This window comes from Scardinius erythrophthalmus (assembly GCF_964197995.2).
Source record: "Scardinius erythrophthalmus genome assembly, chromosome: 3".
NCBI classification, from domain to species: Eukaryota; Metazoa; Chordata; class Actinopteri; order Cypriniformes; family Leuciscidae; genus Scardinius; species Scardinius erythrophthalmus.
Window position 1 is genome coordinate 16,603,574 of NC_138223.1, and position 23,808 is coordinate 16,627,381.

The 23,808-nt window shown below is 36.2% G+C and overlaps 1 protein-coding gene across 2 annotated transcripts in view; it reads right to left on the reverse strand.

The window, feature by feature from the left end:
- Nucleotides 1-5,044: 5,044 nt before the first annotated feature.
- The window catches only part of gria2a (glutamate receptor, ionotropic, AMPA 2a), a gene marked incomplete at its 3' end in the record, with an annotated part of 34,523 nt that continues 15,759 nt past the window's right edge, over nt 5,045-23,808 (reverse strand). Inside the window, exons 3-15 of one of the 2 annotated variants that reach the window (XM_081361362.1) lie at nt 19,010-19,249; nt 16,851-17,047; nt 16,643-16,696; nt 15,796-15,954; nt 14,772-14,939; nt 14,581-14,685; nt 12,794-12,901; nt 12,496-12,702; nt 10,761-11,128; nt 9,974-10,172; nt 8,919-9,166; nt 6,321-6,435; nt 5,045-5,290 (exon numbers count right to left, since the gene is read on the reverse strand). In XM_081361362.1, coding sequence (XP_081217488.1) covers nt 5,045-5,290; nt 6,321-6,435; nt 8,919-9,166; nt 9,974-10,172; nt 10,761-11,128; nt 12,496-12,702; nt 12,794-12,901; nt 14,581-14,685; nt 14,772-14,939; nt 15,796-15,954; nt 16,643-16,696; nt 16,851-17,047; nt 19,010-19,249 — 2,414 coding nt within the window. Of the gene's footprint in view, nt 5,291-6,320; nt 6,436-6,875; nt 6,991-8,918; nt 9,167-9,973; nt 10,173-10,760; nt 11,129-12,495; nt 12,703-12,793; nt 12,902-14,580; nt 14,686-14,771; nt 14,940-15,795; nt 15,955-16,642; nt 16,697-16,850; nt 17,048-19,009; nt 19,250-23,808 lie in introns of both variants that reach the window. The other variant, XM_081361361.1, reaches the window with a different exon arrangement.

Genomic DNA, 23,808 nt, shown 5'->3' on the forward strand with positions numbered 1-23,808 from the left:
TGTGTGCCAGAACAATAACATGGCATCACCTTAACATCAGGCAGTAGCCATTGGTCTTTCACTAAGAAATCGTTAAGAACGCACACATATACATTTTGGCAAATTTCCTCCCCCCAAAGGATAGTCAGGTAATCAGAAACAAGAATCAATATTCAAATACTATAGCTTGTTTATGAGTACATAGAAGCACAACACTAATGTGTCCCCAGTAAACACTGAACAAGGCCACATCTGTTCCTGTGCTACTGAGCTGCTCACAGCACATTAGCTTGAACAAATCAACAAACCCTTTTCATTAGATCAGAGCAGGGTCTAGATTTATTTTTTTGCCACATCTGCCAATGGTATGTAAATAACAGTAATTTTCATTATAGGCCATGAAAATTTATTTTAAACTATTCAAAATACATTTTGTCCTAATGGAATTATTTAGTTGGCTATTGAGTTGCAGCAGGCGCCGCCTTTCTGTGAAGCTGCACCTGTCACAAAATCATGATGACATATTTTGTTGCTCATAACTTAATGTTAGGAATATTTTAAATGTTACCACATGCTCTGTAAGAAAAGAAAGAAAGAGGAATCCTAGATTCCTAAAACGTTTTCATCTTCTGTGTTAATTTTGGACCCAGGATGTGAAATTATGTGTGAACAGCTGACATGCTTGTCAACCCCCTCCTTTCTCATTTCCATGAAACAGAGTAAAACAGAATATCAGAGGATTCTCAGTCTCTGTTTATTCCAAAAGATTCCAAAAAATAAAGCAATCAGTCCACATTCCATTTAGAAAAATGTCCTCCATTTCATCCCATGACAGACTTTCCAACTGAAATGATGCTAGTGATGATGAGTCCATTTGTGTGACTGTATAAGAGAGCTTGGTACTTCGCTCATAGGTTCCCAAGCGTACTCCCAAAATGCACAATATGAGCAATCCTCTTTGTGTGCGTGAATTTGTGTATCATCCAAGATTTTAAGTTATACACATGAATGGTTTCTATTTACATGTACAGTACATATACATATAAAACTAATGAACAAGATTTCAGTTCCACACAGCATGGCATAGAAAAGGGTGATTGGCTTATACTTTATCAATATAATTATCAATATAACTATCTGTAATCCTCTCCGTCTCTTAGTCTTCAAGTCATAACTGGACTACGAAAATTAAATACCTAGGTTAACTAATATCAGTGATATACTTAATCATTGCTTTTATAAAAACAAACATAACTAAAGGTTGTCATGCTTTTCACAGTTAAAACTGCATATCGTAGTGCACCTTATTAAAATACAACGCATTTGATATGAAAAACAAAACAAAACAAAACAAAAAAAGCCAGTGACATAAATAACAAACCCTTGGGTAAAGGGTGCTAATTTTCAGTCTTTACATTTCCCCATAAAGAGACAATATTAATAAATGCATTTTTGACATATTTTGGCCCACTGCAATATTTGGCATTTTGGGATATCGTAATATATTATGAAGTTCATATATTCATATGCAGATCCATCTTAATATAACAATTTCAATATATAATCTAAATGGTGAAATGCAGAAAGTAAAATATTATTTAAAGATTTTCTTCTTTTTTTTTTTAATTAAAAGACAGTTATAAAACTACTGCTTGCATCGTCCATAGGCAAGAAAAACGGATCCGAACACAGCGATCCAAAAAATGAACATCACAAGAAATCAAACCAGTGAGGAGGAGAAACAAAACTACTCAAATCATTTTGTTTTTTCTTTAAGTCAAGCATTTGCATGGTAACATTAACATCTAATAAACAAAAGTGTACTTATATACATAATTTATTATACATATCTCATATAATAAGAAATGATTTTTCAAACATTTTTAATATATCATGTAGATTGAGTAAACAAAATCACATTTGATGCAGATGTTTCGTGTGCTTGAGTTCTTAAGAATCAGAGATTCCAAAAACATGTTGCTATGGAAACAGGTGTCGAGCTTTTCCCATTGGAATTATTTTCAGTGTGTAATGTTCCTTAGTGCAGCATTGCAATGTTATCACTTACAATGTGAAAAACGTAGATGAAAAATGAAGTGTGTTTGTGTGAGTGAATATATGAGCAAAATGAGGTCATATTTTATGCGCGTATGCAAGTGTGTGACAAAACGAGAACTTGGAAAAGCAGTTATGTAAAATGTACACAACAAGAAACTTTATAGAAGTGTGGCTACAGAATGTTTGTGAAGTTGTCTGCATATGTACACACAGCAATGAGCCTGTATACCTTTTTTATGTGTCTTGTCAGCATGTTTTTGCAAATGTTAGTTGTACACATGACCGTTGATCAAAATATGACTCCACTGAACAGTAAACATATGTGTTAAAGTGTTACTATGCATGTATGGATATGACATCATGTGTGTGATTCATTGTGTATGAAATAACTATTATCACATACATATATATATGTATATGAATATATATATATATATATATATATATATATAGTGTCTATGTGTGTAAGAATATGTACACGTGTGTTTGATTTGAATGAAAGTGGGGGTACAGCATGCTTGCACCAGTGTGTGTGTGTGTGTGTGTATGTGTGTATGTAAGGCACTCAGGACATCTCGCTCACACTCAGAGGCATTGCCATGCCAGGTCTCAGGTACGGCACAGCATGGACGGCTTTAGAGAAGTCTGGAGTCAGCACTCGCCCATTCTCCCCTGTACTGCCCGTTATAGACAACCTGGCCTTACTGCGCATAGCATCTGTGAACGTCATCTGTTACCAAACACACACCCACACAAACGGAATATATAAATACACAGATTCACACCCAAATGCACACACATGAGAGAGAAAGAAAACAAATAAACATTCATTAACGTTATACAGTGCATCTTATATGAAATACAGATTTTTATTTGATATTTTATATAAACTGTAGATGTTTATGAGGAGCAGATGGGGTGGAGAATGACTGACAGCTAATGGGTCTCGCACTAAGATGACGGAGCATTATATCAAAAGCAAGCGGTGCAGCCAATTCACAAACAACCACAAGCGTCAATGATGATAAACAAACGGAAAATGATGTCACTCCAGCTGAGCTAATATATATATTATATATATATATATATATATATTTTTTTTTTTTTACTTTTTTCCCCATCTATGAATCCTCCATCTTTTGATTCCTTCAATCCATTTTACCCTCCCTCTGTTTATCCCTTGTCCACTTTTACAATATTTCTTTAATCTTCAATCTTAATCACGTAACAAGCTTTTAGGCACCATATCAAAACTGTGCTGTCAAACAATTGCTTTGTGTGATACTGTTTTTTAAAGAGGTCATATCATGAAAAATCTCATTTTCCTTTATCTTTTGATATACTCTACTTTTTAATAGTTTGGTGTCAGTAAGATTTTTTTTTTTTAAAGAAATCAATACTTTTATTCAGAAAGGATGCATTAAACTGATCTAAAGTGACAGTAAAGACGAGCAGCACAACTGTTTTCAACATCGATAATAAGAAGAAATGTTTCTTTAGCACCAAATCAGCATATTCAAATAATTTCTGAAGGATCATGTGTCACGGAAGACTAATGGCTGCTGAAAATTCAGCTTTGCCATCACAGTAATTTGCCATCATAAATTACATTTTAAAATATATTAAAATGAAAACAATTTTTTCACAATATTACTCTTGTTATGTATTTTTTTGTAAGTAAACGCTACCTCAATATAGCCTGGCTAACGTCAGATCTCTTTCTCATTGAGACGTGGTCTGGGAACCACATGTTCATTTTCTCGTATTTGAGGCGTGGTTTACGAATGCCCAGAGCCGTTTATTGGGCGCTACGAATGTCTATCAAATGCGCCTGTACGTAGCTCATAGCCAATCGTTTCAGTTATACGAGATGACGTATGTAGAGCGACAGAAATTCGACGAGGAAGAAGACGAAATAAACTTGCATTCTAAACTACTTAGAACACGATCTAAGGCTGCATCGAAAGGTAACTTCGCGTCTGATGCCATGTTGGATCCATAGATATAAACAAACTGCTTCGGTGTGTCGCATAGACGTCGTCATCGTCTTGCTGCTCCCTCCCCGTTCTGTGATTGGTTCCCTTTTTGAGGGGAAAATCTGGTCCATGGTGCCTTGCAGCGTGAATAAAATCGCGCTGCGCTCAAGGCAGCATGGGGAAACCCAGGCTAGCCTCAATAAGCAAAATAAATAAATAATAATAAAAAAATCTTACCGACCACAAACTTTTTAATGGTAGTGTAGTTTGATATACTATGTGATGTTTCAAAACAGAAAACTCCCTCCCTATTCCAACAAGACCATCTACTGAAAGTAAGATGCAAAAATCCTTTCCAAAATAGTATTTCTGATTCTGATGTAAACTAAATGTATAAATTAAGACATGACTGCCCATATTTACACTTCAGAGATGCCTGTGCTGTGTTTTGAAACTTGATCTGCATGTTGCAGTGAAGTAATAAAGAGGAGGAAGCAGAATGATGCTATTATGCCAATTAACTGATGATACTTCCAAAGGATCCCAGTGTTGGGAAAGAGTGATACATCACATCTGGTCGGCATGTCGCGTACGGTGTAGTTGCTAAAGTTCAAATTTTTTAACGCATCCAAAGCTCTAATCAGATCTCAAAATTCTGCAATCGCAGATGGTCGGCACCCCACGAAGCCCCAGTGCGACTCTCCATAGCAAATGATGACTCCTGGTCCATCGGCTAACGTTTGTCATGTGCAGTGGAAAGGCGGCTTAAGGCTCAAAGCAAAGAGGAAAACTTACATACAACTAAATTACTGCCTAAAATTAAATCTTTCCAGTGGATCTCAGGGAAAACAAAGAAATTGGGATATGAAAACTACGATATGACCCCTTTAAATCTTTGACAAATGTGTGCCAGTGTAATGCCTAGAGATTCGTGTAGTGGCGATGAAGCGCTAGGCATACGATAAAGAAATGACAAAAAAACAAAACAGTGAACAAACGACAAAAATATAACCTCTGCCATTCCTACCCCACTAGATCTTAACACTCTCCAGCCCATAAACGTTGTACCCTTCCTTATAAGTAGCAAAATTCTGAGAATTCTGCGAGGAAGAGGAGGGATTTAGAGCCTGAGTCTTGGCAACCTTCATGCGTTTGGCCTCCGCGCGAGACTTGTAGCAGAACTCCACCAGAGCGACCAGCATGGCCAACCCGAGGCCGCCCACCAGGATGTAGAAGACGCCCGCAACGTTACTCAGGCTGAGGGCGCTTGTCTTCTCCTGCAAGGGGTGAAGGACAAAGGTCAAAAATAAGGGAGAGAAAGGATGACAGTATGTCAATACTACTGATTATCACTGTATATTTAATGACTTTTAATTTTATGACACATTATAAATTTAAAGTTAACTGCTCTAAATAGACTACAAAAACAATACAATATTAAATGTGTATATGAGCGTCTAACAGTAAATCACATAGAATACACAGACGGCTACAAAAGTACAACAGGACAGTGCGGTGCAGTGTGTGCACATAAAGAAGGAAAAAAGACGCCACCTACAGAATTGCAATTAAAGACAGCTGAAGTAAAAGGCAAATATACAAACAACATTTACAGCATTGGTGAGGGAGAAGGAGAGACCGCATGGGAAAGAGAAAGAGAGATAGGAGGGAGAAAGAAAGAGTGTAAGAAACAAAAAATAAAAAGTAACAGGACAAGTTGTCAATAAAGCACACAGAAATACAAAGGAGCACAAGGAAATTCTGAGCCTATACAGGTATGAGTTTAGTGTTTGTGTGTGAGGGGAATGTGGATCAAGTACACACAATAGTGCATATAAAATATGACTTCGCTATGTGTCTCTTGCATGCATTACTGTGTTTATATCACCCTGCTTGTATAGGCATCATTGATTGTATACACAGGTCAGGCTCTGATTCATGCGGTGGTAAATCTGTGTGGGGGACTTGCTTTGACACGCACGCGCGCACACACACACACACACACACACACACACACACACCCACTACCATAGGCTGTAATTCTTTTTTTGCACAAGCTTCCTTTCGTATCGCTCTCATACTCTTTTCCTCTCAAATACACAAAGACCCACACACTCAGTCTGTTGATGCTTTGATTTGGATCACCCAAACTGAGACAGTGTTTTCACAATTTTTCATGCACACACACATACACATTCCAGCCCTGCCAGACACACACACACACACACACACACACACACACACACACACACACACACACACACACACACACACACACACACACACACGCTCCCTGCATTGACTGACCTTACTTCCAGAGTCCTTGGCTCCACATTCTCCCTTATCGTACCACCATTTGTTTTTCAGCTTGTCTAAGATGCCTTGCTCACTGAGTTTCAATACTGCAAGGTTTACTGGCGTTCTTCGCGTATGGGAAATAACATAAATAACATTATCAATGTTATTTTATGTTATTGTCAGTAACATTTGCACTCGCTAACAGCGCTGGTAATGATTCAGCCCTGAGCGTGGTGGCGATCGGCAGTCTGCGCTCCATTTGGCAGTCGGCAAACGCGGCTTTGCCGTGCCAGATGTGCACAGACTCATCGCCTTGAGCAGGAAGCAGAAACAGCGCCCGTCAACAAGCCTTTTACCTCTAGGAATGTGTTTTTTTTTTTTTTTTTGGTAGTTTAGATTTTATTTTAGTGTAGATGTGTCTTACTGAAAGCTCTCGTTGGCTAATTGGTAGTATAATCAAGAAGGTGCCTCGGCTTGTTTCCTGGGACAACTGGTTGTGCTTCTTGCTCATTTGCATTTCGTTCATTTCATTTTTTACCCATATGTCCCAAGCACGGGTCTGACCTTTGACTCCCCGCCTCCGCTGCCGCACTCTCCTTTGTCGTACCACCATTTGTTTTTCAATTTATCCAGAAGCCCCTGCTCGTTCAGTTTTAGCACTGCAAGGTTTACCGCGTTTCTTAAACAAACGATAAAACATACTTGTCAGACAGCATGAGGGGGGGGCGGGGCTGCAGCGGGCCACGCCCCCCACAAGTTGCATAGAATGAATGGAACATTGGGTTAGACAATCCATCAATCAATCAAATCAACCAACCAATCAAAATCATGTTAAACAACCCATTAAAATGTAAGGTGGTCGAGCTTTAAGAGTTCTTTTTTAAACTCAAACTCTTGTGGCAGGAGGCTAGAACAGAGGAGGATCAGCAATAGTATCAGTTATTACACAACCGCACATACATATCCTCAAATCAGTTAGCAGAAAACAATTTAAGCGTTGAGGCAAACAAATCTGGTTAGATGTATCAAGAAAGACAGCATGCATAGTTCAAACAGTGCATCATCAAATGCATTCATAATCAAGTTACTGTTTTCAGCCTCTGAATCATCAGCTTAAACATTCTGTAATGCTTATGGCGACCATTCAAAATTCAAGTGCCCAAACGCATGCATTGATTATTACTGCTTATCAATAATAGCTTTTGTCATAACAAAACAGTCTGGTTGCAAGAGGCCATTGCTTCAGTCATTAAGAACAGACATGCATTCAATAAAACAGATGCTAATGGCAAACATGAATAGAAGGGGTTACAGTGAACTCAAATTAGCATATTAGCTCTTTAGTACTAAGTGTAAATCTTGTCCCCGGTTTTTCACTACTACACTATGCTTTGGTTTAGAGGGGGTAGAAAGCTATTAGCAATATAATATAGTTCAACCGTTTGCCAATGTTTGCTTCATTGAACACATGGCAGTCGATTATCAGCAAAACAGGAGAAAACAAGGCTTCAGAAATTGTAGACTATTGGAAGGGGGGGGGGGGGGGGGCACATCTGAAACCTTCTCTTCATTTATCTATTGTGAGCTCCACGAGTAGACCTGGTAATTCCTGGAAAAGAATCACATGAGCTAATCTATTATGTTTAGGACTGTCAAAATTATAATGGTAGCACAAGCAATTAATTAAATGTTTAACGCCGTTAACGCACTTTTCGTATATCAGCAAACAAACAAAATGATTGACAGGCAGAGTGTTTCGGCTTAATCACCACTCCCCTGACTCAATTGTAGAGATCAATTGTAGAGATTTTGTCAATATTTTTTCCCAATATTTAAGCATTTTTCTTTAATCGGATATCGCTTTTGTAACACAGGCAATGGATTTCAGTAGTTTTCAGTTTTCGTGCTCAGTAGGAACATTTTGAGTTGAATTTCAAGAAATAATTGCTTACTGCACTGTTAGTTATCAAGCTCATAAGTATAAAATATCACATGTAAGATTAAGTCCATAAAGTACATGAAAATTGTTACATTATTTATTGCAGATATATATATATATACAGACATATTTCCACTAATTACCACACTCAGTAATTACACTTAATATTTAACTTTTCTTTTCTCAAAAAAGGAATTGAATGCGTTAACGTGTTAACTACAAAAAATTATTAAATTAATTTAAATATATATTTTAATTATCTGACAGCCCTAATAATATTTTATATAATCTCAATTCATTGTGCAATTTTATTATGGTGCTCACTTGCTTCCTATCAAAATCTTACAACTTGACTTATTATTAAGCTTATGGTAAGATTTGTTCAACACTACATTATACTCCATTTTCTATGCCATCCTTCTCGAGAGCACCGGTTGCTAGGTAACCTGTTTGTCTCCTGTCAGCTAGACTTTCTAAAGCCCTCACTATCTCTCCAGTTTCCTTGGTAACTCTCTACACTGCTGTTTATGCTTAGGTTACCTCTCATCCCTACACTCAGAGCTGCTATTACCTAGTTTACCTCATTTTAAAAGGGGACCCCCGGCCTACATCAGGGTAGGTGGGATACTATAACAACATGGGCCATATTGTTATACTACTCCACCCACCTTAAAGCAGATCCCTTGGGTGTAGCGATGCCGTAGCCTTTAGAGTCAAGGTTCCCGCCGACCTTCATGGTGTCACAGGGCTTGCGCTGTTCGATGTACTCATTCATAGTGGACTCCAGAAGGTAGGCATATTTGCCTTTGGATTTCCGGACACGCAAAACGCCTTCCACTGTGTTTTTAACAAACACCGAAGGTTCTGCGCTCTTCATGTACTGCCACATCTTGTCAAAGAGAGCAATCTTGGACCTCTGGTTAAAGTAAAGACAGAGACAAAAAAATAGAGACAAAGAAAAGGAAATGTTTAGATTCAAGGTAGTGAGGAAATGAGGCTTAGCAATGTCAACTTTTTCATTCTAGATCTGAATATCAAAAATAGGTCAATCAATGACATGATGTTTTTTTGTTTTTTTTTTGCCTTCATCTAGTAATTTATTCAAAAATACATTACAATGCAATTCATTATTTGAATGCACAACATACAATGACTTAAATACACTTCTTCAAAGATGAACATGTATTTAAAATCTAAATTAAAATTCATTTTGATATTTTTAAAGGCAATTAATTCAAAAGTTATAACAAAGATAAAACAAATTCAATTCAATTTAATTTAATAAAAAATATAATAAAAAAATTATTTAGTACATTGGCATAATCTTTTATTATTATTAATTAGTAAAATATTAAGCAGTTTTTCTAAAATATTTCAAATATTTGAAAAATATTTGTCTGTCAAATCAAAGTCTTGACCCTCGTGTGTCAAGGTCAATAAGTCTCAAAATATCAGATAATTTGATCTTTTCATGAAATGACAAGGTTAGTTCAAACCCACAAAAAAAAAAAACAATGTTATTTGTGAATTAATAATTCATGATTTGTAAAATTAAAAATTAAAAACGTTCTGGAAAATGATTATTTGTACGTATCCAAGGTCTAAGGACAATGTGTTAATATTTTTATTTAATTGATGGTTACATCACATGACATATTATCCATGGCAAGTTAGGCTGTCTGCAGCCCTAAAAATTAATTAAAGTCGGCTTTGGTCCACTCACCCTAAAGAATTCTTTGGTGGAGCCAGCATCCAATGTCCCATAGGCAATCTCGGTCTGTTTGGCCAGGTCTTCAGCACTCTCGATAGGTGACACCATCCTCTCCACAGTAAGAAAGGCAGCCAGGTTAGCCGTGTAGGAGGAGATGATGATGAGGGTGAAAAACCACCACACACCACCAACTATACGGCCAGACAAGGACCTACACACAGCAAACACAGTCAGCCACACACAAACACTCACATGCTCCACCAACAGAACCAGCATGGTGTTACTGTAATATTTCAAAAGAAAGAAAGATAGGAAAGAAAGAAAGAAAGAAAGAAAGAAAGAAAGAAAGAAAGAAAGAAAGAAAGAAAGAAAGAAAGAAACCCCTTTACTTTGGAAAAAATGGGGAATATGCAGCCGAAACACGGTACCACTCCAAGAGGGCAGGAAACGGCGACCTTGTGCACTTTACTGTTCCCAGCCGGATGAGTATATGTTCACAGAAGAAATGTTCAACCAAATTTTAAACCACAACTTCGATTAAACATTTCTAATCCTGTGTTAGCTCTTTCTTCTTACCCATGGAACACTGAAGTTACTATAACTTACATATAATAATAAGATATTTTACAAGTTAAATAACATCTAGATTATTTCCAATGGAAATGGATACGAAGCAAGAACTGCAGGAGCGTGAACATACACAAACCACGGCAATGGTGGGAAAACTGTTGGTGCACAAAGACGAAAGCACAACCCACGCGCTAGCTAGCTAGCATTAGCGCTCACTGCACGCACCAACCTTGGCGAAATATCGCATCCCTGCTGCATAAAAGCGCCCAGAGAAAACCATAGACTATTAAAGATGCCAAATTCGTTGGTAGATTCGCTAGGGCCCAGCTGCCCATCCTCAAACTCTTCAGTGTGCCACTCGTAAGGGCTGAAGCGGCTAACAAGGAAGAGCACAACGCTGACTCCAATGTAGGCGAATACAATGCACATCCAGATCTCGTAGGCCAATGGGTCCAGGAAAGAGAAGACACCCGGCTTGGATTTCTGTGGTTTCTTGATCATAATGGATATGCCAAGACTCATGAAAGGTTTCGAGAAGTCGATCACCTCCTCTCTGACCAAAGTGATGGTGAGAGGAGCTACAGCTATGTCTGCTTTCTGTCAACAGTAAAGAGCAGAGGAATCGAGTAAATGAGAGACATACACACATATATAAGAGATGTACACTAACGGTCAAAATATTTGAATAATTAAAGTCCCCCTATGGTGAAAACCAAGGTTTTAGTATTGTTTATACGTCTATGAGGTGTTTTTATATGCTTTAAGAAAAACCATGTGTTAATTCACATGTCAGCACCATTGCTGAGTATTTTCTCCTTCAAAGCGCGGTTTGAAATCGCCTATGTTTCCGACGTCACAACCAATCTCGTCAATGAGTGGATCTCTGAGCTGGTTTGAATGAGTGGAGGTGGGGCTAATTTGTATATTCATAGAACCACGTATACTAAATGAGGCAAGGGTGTAGAGTTACATTCAAGCTATTTTAAGGCATGAAGTTTTTTTTTCAAGGAAAAAACACTTAAATATGTCATTTTAGTGATCAAAAATTAGTTTTAAGGGATAAAATGATTGACTACAGGGGGACTTTAAGAAGACTATTTTGCTCACCATTTGATAAAAAATTCAGTAAAAGCATTTCCTATTTTAATATGTTTTGAAATTTTATTTATTCCTGTGATGGCAAAGATGATTTTTCAGAAGCCATTACTCCAGTCTTCAGTATCACAGTGTCCTTGAGAAATCCTAAGAATTTGTGTTTCAGTTATTAATAATGGTTGTTATTATGATCAATGTTTATTGATTATTATGAAAAAAAATTTTTTTGATGCTTAAAACTGTGATACATTTTTTCCCAGGCTTCTTATATAAATACAAAGTTTAATGAATATTTTTAATTTGAAACAGGTAAAATTATAAATGTCTTTACGGTCATATTTTGACTAATTGAATGCATCCTTGCTAAATAAAAGTATTATTATTTTTTTAAATACTACTTTCCCCAAACTTTTGAATGGCAGTATAAAACGGTTTACACAAAAATATTAGGCAGCACAACTGTTTTCAACATTGATAATGATAAAAATTGTTTCTTGAGCAGCAAATCAGCAAATTAGAATGATTTCTGAAGGTGTGACACTGTGACACATGTTTTAATGTGTCATGTAACACTGAAGACTAGAGTAATGATGCTGAAAATTCAGCTTTGCATCACAGGAATAAATCACATTTTAAAATATAGAAAAATAGAAAAAATTAATTCTAATAATATTTCACAATATTACTGTTTAACTGTATTTTTCATTAAATAAATGCAGCCTTGGTGAGCAAATCCAGAAGAGACTTCTTTCAACAAAATATAAATATATTTTGACCTTTAGTGTATGATGAAAATAACATTTTCCTGGAGCTGTTGTTCACTGTTTCTCAATAGTGCACTCGTGTGAGTGCGTGTATGCTTTACTCACCCCATACACCAGTTCCCCAACCATGCCATTCCAGATCTTGGTCTCAAAATCTCGTGCGCCATACTTTCCATCTTCTACAATCCTCAGCTGATACTTAAACCCACAATGCTTAGCAATCTCAGCAGCCAGGTCCACACAGTATCCTTCATAACGTTCATTATCGGTGAATAACTCTGCATTCTTTTTCATCATTACATATGGTGCCTCCTACAACATGCAGAGAAATATATTGACACATTTACAAAATTTAAGTGATTTCAATTGCTCTTGATATAGAATATCATGGAATATATCTTACCAGGATTGTTGTCACAACAACAGTTTTATTCTCCATTCCCATGGTGTCGTTAGGGAAAAGGTCAGATTTCGTCACTGCCATTTTGTCCATCTCATTCCAGTAACCAATCTGAGAAAAGTACACACTCATGAAATAGAAAGTGCGCTTTTGTTGAAAATACAAGACACAAATAATCAAATGTTTACCATGTGCTAAGGGTTAAGGTTAGGAATCAAGAACCAGAACTGTTCTAATGTTTTTGTTTTGGATATAGGGTACCGTTAGTGGCTCTTTAGTGTCTGTATATTTTATGCAAATGTAGACAGAAGACTGTACTAAAATATTCTGACAGTGTTTCCTACATCGCTATTCAGTGGTGGTGCTGTGGCCCGACTGAATCAACAGTGCCAAAAAAAACAACAGATATTATGTTTGAACTGGACTGTCTGCTTGAAGTCTGACTTGAATGTGATGAAATAGAAAGACTGTTTGCAGTTAAATAAGACAAAGACCATAAATTGTCAACACATCTTTATATTGTTTTGCCCCCATCCTCACAATCAGTGTGATCTGGTTTAATAATTACTTTTATTAACCAGTTCTTATAATGTATCACACAGGCTAAAGAATAATTTCCCATCTTTCCTAAAATTCCACACACCCCTCATCCTTAATGTATTCAGTATTTTAAAAAAAGCATATTTTTATTAGGCCAATGTTTTCAGCTACCAATGAAAGTGTAGTACTTTCAAATTGGTTAAACACACTTAACCCATTTTGCAGAAGTCAGCCAAACCTTTTTTTTTTTTTAAAGAAGTCTCCTATGTGAACAAGGCTGCATTTATTTGATTAAAAATACAAAAAAAAATTTTTTGTGAATTATTATAACAATTTAAATTAATTATTTCCTTTTTTTAATACATTTTAAATTGTAATTACTTTAATTTCAACATTTATTATTAACCGGTCTTCAATGGCTTATGATTATTCAGAAATCATTCATGCATTTCTCACGAAACACCGGTGCTCAAGAAACATTTCTTATTATTATGAATGTTGAATAGAAAGTTCAAAAGAACAGCATTTATTTGAAATAAAAGTTTTTACTTTTAAAGTCTTTACTGTCATTTTTAATCAATTAAATGTGTCCTTGCTGAATAATTTTCTTAAGTAAAAAACAAAAACTTGCTGACTTCAAACTTTCGAACCATAGTAAAGATACAGATAAAGATGGTAGTTTAAAAAACAAACAAAAAACATTAAAATATGCAGTAACACTTTACAATAAGATTCATTAGTTAACATTAGTTAATGTATTAACTAACATGTCATGAACACTGAGTAATACATTTGTTACTGTATTTATTAATCTTTGCTAATGTTAGTTAATAAAAATAAAACTGTTCATTGTTTGTTCATGTTAGTTCACGGTGCATTAACTAATGTTATCTAATACAACTTTTGATTTTAATAATGTATTAGTAAATGTTGAAATTAACATTAACAAAGATTAATAAATGCTGTAGAAGTGCAGTTCACCATTAGTTCATGTTAACTAATGTTAACTTATGAACCTTATTGTAATATGCTATCAAAGAGTGTTGCTTGAGTAAATTTTTTAAAATTTATCATATAATTATTAGGACCAGTAATTAAAACTTGTAGGGCGGCGGTGCAGGAATCATTACTTGGCCTCATTAAGTGCTATTGAAATCAGAATCTCTTGTAAGAATTCTTTAAATTCCCATCCCTACAAGAAATAATCAAGATCATGAAAAAAGCAGAGATTTAGTTCCAGTCTGTGTTACCTTCACAGGACCACTGTTTTTCAGCTCCATGACATTGACTGTGTAATTCACTCTTCTGCCGTACTGATCGAATTGAATAGTCCCTGTTAATCCATCCACACGCACCTGAGCAAACACACGCACAAATGTTAAAAGGCGTAAAGTTCTCATACACAGACATCAGGCATTGGTGATGTGTTGGAAGGGCGGACCTGTTTGAGAGCACGCTCTATCTCCACCCCTTGAGCCCACGGCACCGCAGGATTGGCCAGGCAGTCTCCGTTGTTGCCACGGCGACTGATATCAATCCTTTGTTTATGCAGAAAGCGGAATGCCTCTGTCATTACTTGCACAGCATCGTATGTGAGAGCGGAAGTGTACTGCAAGGTAAAGAAATATAAAGACCATAAAAATGAATTCCACAGGTCTCTTTTGGTGTTTAAAGGCCCTGATATACTTCAAGCAAAATCATAGACCTAACAAAATCAGGCCAAAGCGAAGTTCGTTTAGAGTTCGTATGAAAAAATAAGCTTGCCAAAGAGAACTATCCGGTTTGTCTTAGCTGGTAAACATCTTCAAACTACCATAGAGTGGTGCAGGTATGACGTGAGAACCGGTAGTCTAATTCACCGCTGGTTCCTTCGAGATTTTCCTAATGGGTTTTTCGATTTATGAGTGATAAACATAACTTGACGATACTTTGACGTTCTGTTCTACAACGTAAACTGCACACACTCACACCACACACGCTGTGTTATCTAGTTACTTATTAAAATGTATGTCATTCAGGCACCACTCTATTGGTCAGTGGAGATTACATAATAGGTGGGTGCACTCTGAGGCTCCGCCTTCTTTGACGTGGAAATCTTCCCCGGTTCATTTCTTCTGTTTAGTCAGTCGAGGTCAGACGTCCGCCAGTAAAAACGTGAAAGAACTGGAGAGCCTCTTTATAGTAGAAATTAAAGATATAATTCTAATTGAAAGAGACACTGCCACTGTTTTTTCATGTTTAATACTGTAAAGCTGCTTGCCTCTAATCGAGTGTATAAAGTTCAATATAAATGAACATGACGCGACTTTACTGGAGTTCCGAGTACTTTGCCGTGAGTATATCTGAGCCATTACGATAGATAATATAACATTCATAACAAATAGAGGTTTGATGTTGACTACGTTAAAAAATGCTGTGAGCCGCATCTTTATTGCAGCATAATTTAAATATTTGCACTCCTTCACCCTGATTCTGCTATCTGCTCCAGGGTACTCCTTCTCTTCCAGTGCTTCCCAGCGCTGATCAAATTTAGCAACAAGCGGGTCATCAAAATCCACTATCTGGAATCCGGATACATTCGCTCCTCCATACTGAATCTTGGACAAATCTCCATCCACAAAGCCCTGAAAACACACACACACACACACACACACACACACACACACACACACACACACACACACACACACACACACACACACACACACACACACACACACACACACTTTCTAATAACATAATTCAAGCTATACACGCTATTGTATTGTTAGCATCACAAACAAAAATGCTAACTCACTCATTCTCTCACACACAACATACATACACACACTCTGATGAATGTCATATGGATTTGGAACAAAACCCAGCTAACAAAAATATGTTCTAAGAATGTTTTGCTAATGTTTGCAGTGATAGAAATGTTATTTCTGAATGTCCTCTGATCGATCAAAATGTCCAGTTTTTTTGTGGTTATGCAATTATTAAAGGAACATTCCATTTTATCATCCTGCAAACATTTTGGGAACGTTACTTTTTAATGTTCAACAAACAAGTAGTAACATTTAACAAATGTTAGACGAACATCCAACTAAACGTTTCGGAAGTTGTATAAACAATGTATAAATAATGTTTTTTTGCTAATGTTTTGATAACATTATTAAAGACCAGATAACTCTGAACATTTCATAACTGTGAGAGAACCTTTTTCAGAGGTAAATGGTACTTCAGAGTATAAATGAAGACAAAATGTTCATTTTTCAACCTTTTCTTTAACTGACAGCACTAAAAATATATATATGCTTGACAACTTACAAAATTTGCAATGATGTAATGATATCCTTTCACATGTCGACCGATCGTAATGACCTGAGGGGAAGCAGGCAAAAAAAAAGTCGTTCACAAGAGCAATTTAATTAAAGAGTCACATAATGAATGTTAAAGGTGTACGCAATACATCATTCTTTAACTACATTTCTGACCTTACACGTATATTGTAAAGTGTTTTTAGTACGCCGTTCACCTGCTCCATAATGTCCTTGACTTTGTCCTGTTCACAGTCTAGGATGACTCTCCGCTCTTTCTTGTTCTCCAGGTCCTGAAAGAGGGAGCGATATGCCTCGTCTTTCCACTCATCCTTCAGGTTTCCAACGTTTATGGCTGTTACCTGCCATTTCCTCTCTGCTGCTGTGTCCAGCACTGCCTGCAGGGTTGACAGACCTACATAGAGAGATGCGCAGCATGTGAGCATGTGAGTGCTTCAAATAAAATGTCTTCAGAAAAATGTCTTTCATCAATCTGCTCAAGCTTTAATTACCTTTCTAAAGTGCAATTGCTTTAAAACCCCACGTCTATTAGCTTCACTGTGTCTTTTTAAACGAGATTCAATCGCAATTACGGCTTACTCTCTGTTTTAACCACTGTTCTACCTTAATCAACCACCACTCCAAATTACACCCAAAGACCTTGATATCAGGTATTTTTACTGCACTAGAGGGGCCCTTGAGACACCTTTTCTCCTTCATTTATCATTTCTCCTCCCTGCTCTCTTTATTACAACATTCTCTCTTTTGGTCATTTGCCCTTTCGTACGTACTCCTCTTCTCTTAAGCTTCCCTCCTTCCTGCACATCTCTCCCCCTCTGCCTCTCTCTATCTCTCTCGGTTGATTTCATATCTAGGTCTTGGGGGAGAGATTTATTTTGCTGCCTCAAACCAGAGATGCAGCATATAACGGACTCTCCAGCCAACGGTGAAAACATTCAGCCAACATAGTCGCAATGACAGACATTCTGACACTGCCAAAAAATGTGGGTAAGAGCTCACAGAATATGTCCAAGACTGAGTTACGATATGCAATATTTGTTAGCCTTTTTACAATACTTGTTACATAGAAATATGTATGTATTTCTCAGAAATTATTTAAAAGAAATTATTTTTTTTATTTTTTTCAGTCAGAAGAACCATAATTTCAACCAAACAGACTGTAATTGACTTATCTGGAAACCTTAACATATCTGAACATTTTAAATTTGTGATTTCCAGGTCTGGAAAAGTCATGGTCATTTTTATAGTGAATTTAATTTTTTCTTGCTTTGCTCTTTATGAGTGCAATATAAATAATATTGAAAAGGGCTTTATCCAGTAATAAAGCTAGATTTCAGCTGGATTCCTGCTGGAGATTTATTGGTTAAAATATATAAAAATGCCACACACAGACATTCGTAAACACACACAAAAAAAAAACCACACAAAAAAAACACCTTTACATCAATTCACAGAAATGGACACATTACTTAAGCAGGAAAATGGCTTTCTTCTAGAGTTGCTGTACAGCCAAAACAATCTATCTTTGCATTCATTTCCTAATATCACTGTAAAGCTGCTTTGAAACAATCTGTAGGCCTATTGTAAAAAGCGTTAAATAAATAAAGGTGACTTGACTTGACATTGGAAACACTGGCACTCTCATCAGAGAAGAAAGGATTTGGGAAACTAGTCTTCAGAAAATTAGCTAAATAAAAAAATGCATTAAAATTAGAGAACTGACAATGTTACTTAATTGTGAATACTAAATATATTGCCCGGTGGTAAATGCAATAATGCAAAAAAACAACAACCAAACATTGTGTCTTAATCAGCTGAGGTTGGGACAAGTGACACATGACAAGATAAACTTGAAAATTGCTTGGATTCTATTTTTGCGTAATCTATTTTTTCAGATTTCCCATAATACTACATTACACGTATTATACAATATTATCTGATTGGCTATGACTCTCATTCTGCACAGCAGTTTTACAGTTGGACAGATAAATTGCTTGTCAAGAGAAACATGTCATGTCACATCTGGTTAGGTATAAAAGACAAAGCCTGCAAAAAAAAGTAATGAAGAAATAAATAAAAGTAAATGACAGAAAACAGGTGTGAATAAAGCAAAAACCAGTGAGTGAGTGAATGAAAAAGAGAAAGCGAGAGAGAGACTGTAATGTGCTTATCTGTAAGCACTCCCAACTCACATGCTCTTTCTCCAAGAGGCGTTTCACCACAAAGTAATAGGACTATTGATTAAATTCTCTAGTGTATGTGTGTTGATGCGTGTGTGCAGGCAGCACTGAAAGACCTTGCCTGAGAAAAAAAGATAAAGAATGCATGCATTTCTCAAAAGAAAGAGACTGTTTACCTCTGTCGCTGTCATACAGATAGGCAAACTTCTCCCACTTGTAATACTCCACAAGGCTGATGAGAGGGCCTTTGATATCAGGCCTCATCTGCAGAACAAACTGGTTCAGTCCGTCAGCTGGAAAACTGGGCGTGATGAAGGACACGTGCAGCGTCTCGCAGAACGACGTGATGGTGTTCACCGACTTCTTGTCGTAGAAGCCAAAGATGGCATAAACTCCTCTGGAGAACTGTGAGCAAACTGAAAAAAAGAAGAAGAAAAAAACAGTAACAGCCACAAATATTTACAACACCGCTCGAAAAAATAAACAACGAGGCGCGTAGTGGAAAATAATACCACAATTCTCTCAGTTCAGTTCTCTTATTCTTAACATCATAGGAAGGGGACTATAGAGTGCCTGTAGTTCTAATGGTTGATATACTGTACTAGTCTGAGAGTATTGAGCTTAATCGCATCTGATCTGGGAATGTGTGACTGAGCATTGAAGAGAAAGAAATGGATTAGATACAAATGATGCCCACTCGGGCCAGCCGGGCTTTTTAAGCACAATAAATCTATGCAAACATGATATACACACTAAATGCCAACAACCTGAAGTATTTAGTCTTTAGTTGATACTACATTTTGACAGAAGCCACTAAATGATCTTCACTGCAACCACTAAGACAGAAATCAATTGGAGAATTAAGTGTGTTTACTTGCACTTTGAAGGTTCTGAGGGACTAAATAAATAATTCATTTTCTAACATGTCATGTAATCTTTTTAGTCCAACTGAAATCGTGTCAGTATCTTTTTAAGAAAGTCGGACTAATAGATTTACAGTATATATTGCGATTCATCCAGCATACATGTTAATCAGAAAAAAACCTCTAGTGTTGTCCACAAATACTTTCAGAATATTTTGAATGCATATTTTGTCATGTATACTTGGATAGACAGATGGACACTCAAGCTGCTTGACTACAAAAAAGCCTTACTTAATGTTGAAGAAAGACAGTTGATCTAGTAGTTAAAGAAAACAAAAATAAACCTGGCACATACAAATTTATCAAAATGAAACCCTGAACTGACCTAAACATACATTAATCTAGTTCTGACACACTATTCAGATATTTCTGATAAAACAAGCTACTGTATCTCAAACATAACAAGATCATACACAGCACCACAAATGTATCAGCATTGTGAACAACATAAAGACCTGAAATTTAGACATTTATACAATATCTATACAAAAAATCGGTAACACTTTATTTTACGGTGCCCTTGATACAGAGTAATTACTTAATTAGGTACTTAGTAATAGACGTTGTAATAACATGTAACAAAATGTACTTAACATGTAACTAAGTTATGGAACAGCCTGTACTTACAGATTGTAATTACACACATGTAATAGGCAGCTACTGTTACACATGTGTAACAAGCCGAGTTGGATAAGGTTTATAGATACACAGAAAGTACACTTTAAGTACATTCTTGATACTTTATTTTACGTAGCTTATACCTGTGTAATATTATGTAATTACAATGTAATTAGGAAACTACTGCATGCATTTAAGCTGTGAACTAGTAAGTTAAATCAAACTAAGGCAGAGATGGATAAGGTATGTATACACAAAGTACACTTAAGTACATTCTTGATGCACTTTATTTTACGTAGCTTATCCCTGTGTAATATTATGTAATTACAATGTAATTAGGAAACTACTGCATGCATTTAAGCTGTGAACTAGTGAGTTAAATCAAACTAAGGCAGAGATGGATAAGGTATGTATACACAAAGTACACTTAAGTACATTCTTGATGCACTTTATTTTACGTAGCTTATACCTGTGTAATATTTTGTAATTGCAATGTAATTAGGAAGCTAATGCATGTATTTAAGCTATGAACTAGTGGGTTAATTCAGATGGATAACATATGTAGATACACAGGAAGTGCACTTAAGTACAATCTTGATACACTTTATTTTATGTTACATACAAGTAATGCTACAGAACATACACATTTACCATGTGTAACTGCAGACCTTAGTAGCCTAACATATTTAAGTACTTGTTGTTACATTGTGTTATACTAAGTACTTTCTTACATAATTACAGTGTACCAAGTCCGTAACACGTATGTAACAGACTCGACTTGTTACACATGTGTAACAGTAGCTGCCTATTACATGTGCGTAATTACAATCTGTAAGTATAGGCTGTTCCATAACTTAGTTACATGTTAAGTACATTTTGTTACATGTTATTACAAAGTCTATTACTAAGTAATTAATTAAGTAATTACTCTGTATCAAGGGCACCGTAAAATAAAGTGTTACCAAAATCTAACAAAAACAATTAAAGGTCCAATTGATATTGGTAACAAAAATATTCAGACAAAGATGATTCTCTACAGTCAGATTTTATCAGCCAATGGCGTTTAACATCAATGCCAAAACCTAGGTTGATGTCAAAAATAAACTGCTTAAGTATGTACACAGCACCTGCACACTCTGGACTGTGTGTACACACTCTGTGTGATCGAAGAGAAAAATAAGACTATCCATTACACATTTAGATTAAATAATATATGCCATATATAAAATACATGCCAGAGTTACGCACACAAATTGCATGAAATCATTATCCAGAAGTTAAAAATGATATGAATTTAAGGTATAAATATAAAATAGATGTGCAGCTTTTGGAATATTTTTCCCATGACATGCTACATTTTAATATTTTAATAGGGAGGCAAGGAGGATTGCTTGGCTGTGAAAATTTTAATTGCTTTAAATGATGTTATATATTGCAGAAAACACAGTTGGTTGCTGTTGGTTTCATTAAATGTGCTAGTATTAAAAAAACATATACAAAAACAACAACACACAAATAGCAGTGAACTGATGCTGAACTCTGATGATGCCCTTGTATAAATTATGTTTATACTTTATATTTTTTGCTTCTAACTACCTTTTCAGTGCAGTTCTCCTGATACGAATGTTGACCTATAGTAAAGGAGCTTGAATATTATATTTGGAATTCCAATAATTTTAGGTTTCATCATGAATATCTAAAGGAGATGTATAAATACCCAGCACCACCATAACACACCACTTTTTAAGATGAAATTACGCCAATAAAATCAAATTTGTATGATTTTTAATGGAATATTACATTATTTATTAGAAATAATTGTGCACATCATCATTATTATAATTTTTTTGATTCTTTAATCAAAATAACTTTCCCTCTCTCTTGCGGCAACATCTCTTCTCTTCTCTTTGACTTGTTTATTGGTGTGAGGGTGGGACAACCTGTCACTCACATGAGATCACAGCAATAGCAAACCACAACAATCCAATGAATCAATCAATTCCCGATGGACAAAATCAAGTCCCATCCTATTTTTTTTCTTGTTTGAGAAGCAGTTTCACTCAGAAATACATCACGTCACTTCAAGTGAACACTATCGCAACTTCCGTTTCATGACAACTTTAAATACTATTTATCTGAATATTATAGGTAGTGTTTATGGTTCTCAATTTTAGAGGTGCACTGAAGGGGAAAACATATGATCATATATATACACCGATGAGCCAAAACATTATGACCACCTGTCAGATATGCTGTTGGTCCTCCGCGTGCTGCCAAAACAGCACAGACCTGCTGAGGCATGGACTCTACAAGACCCGTGTATATTATATATATAGGTCACTTATGCCCTATATGCCCTATTTTGCATTTGTAATTCCATGTGTATATGTACAGTATGTGTGCTCATCGAACTATGAAACATATTCATAAACTGTGCTGCAACTTGTGCTCACACCGAGTGATCTGCAGATAATCCGCATGCAGTCAGAAAGCTAAATATGAGACTTTGATCAGCAGTCACACAGAACAGTGGAGAGAGCCTGCTGCTCCTGCTGCTGTGTCTGAGCTGGCAATGCCACACATCAGGGCTTATGGGATATGCCTGTGTGTGAACGGGGCCGCACACATATGTGCACTGGGGATTCATTTGTGTGTCAATTGCTCTAGCTGTTTAAACGTCTTGTCAGTACAGTAGGGAATTTCAGTATGGCAATTTGTATGCCATATTCTTACTGGGAATCGTGAGCAGAAAACAATGTTTTTCCAGCATATTCTTCCAGTTTAATCAAAGTTAGTATACTGAAGGATAAGTAATAAATACAAATATTTCAAACAAACAAATGTATTTTCTACACTCTAAAAAAATTGGTTCTTCACTCATAGTAACATTTCTATTTAGAACCGTATCATCCTGAAGAACAATTTTTTGCTAAAATTAGTTTAGAGTTCTTAATTCCTGCCTTTTTAAAAATCCTTTCAAAGACTCTTATTATTGATTTTCTGGAGCTCAAACATCCAACTAAACAGACTGTAAACACTCTCAACGTACTTGATATCCATCTTTCTTTCTTTTTTTAACAGAACATGTGACAAGCTCTGTTCAGGATTCTTCTCTCCTCTTCTCCACTAACAATTAGAGATATTAAAGTTATGATTTATATTGTTCGAGTTTTCAGTTATTATTTGGGTTTATGCATAAACATGCCCAGTCACAAAAAAAATTAAAGCTATCCCTTGACCTTTATCCCCTTTTCCTTTTCCCCTCACATACTGTCTATTCACAATGGCTACTTAGGACTTAATTAAACTTAATTGCTTTTACCTAAACAAATAGAAAAGACACACTGGGTGTCACTGTCACTGTCATCTGTTAGTCACTGTCTGCACTACATGTCCCATCATCCTCTCCGGCTCACACCTGCACTCACTCCACC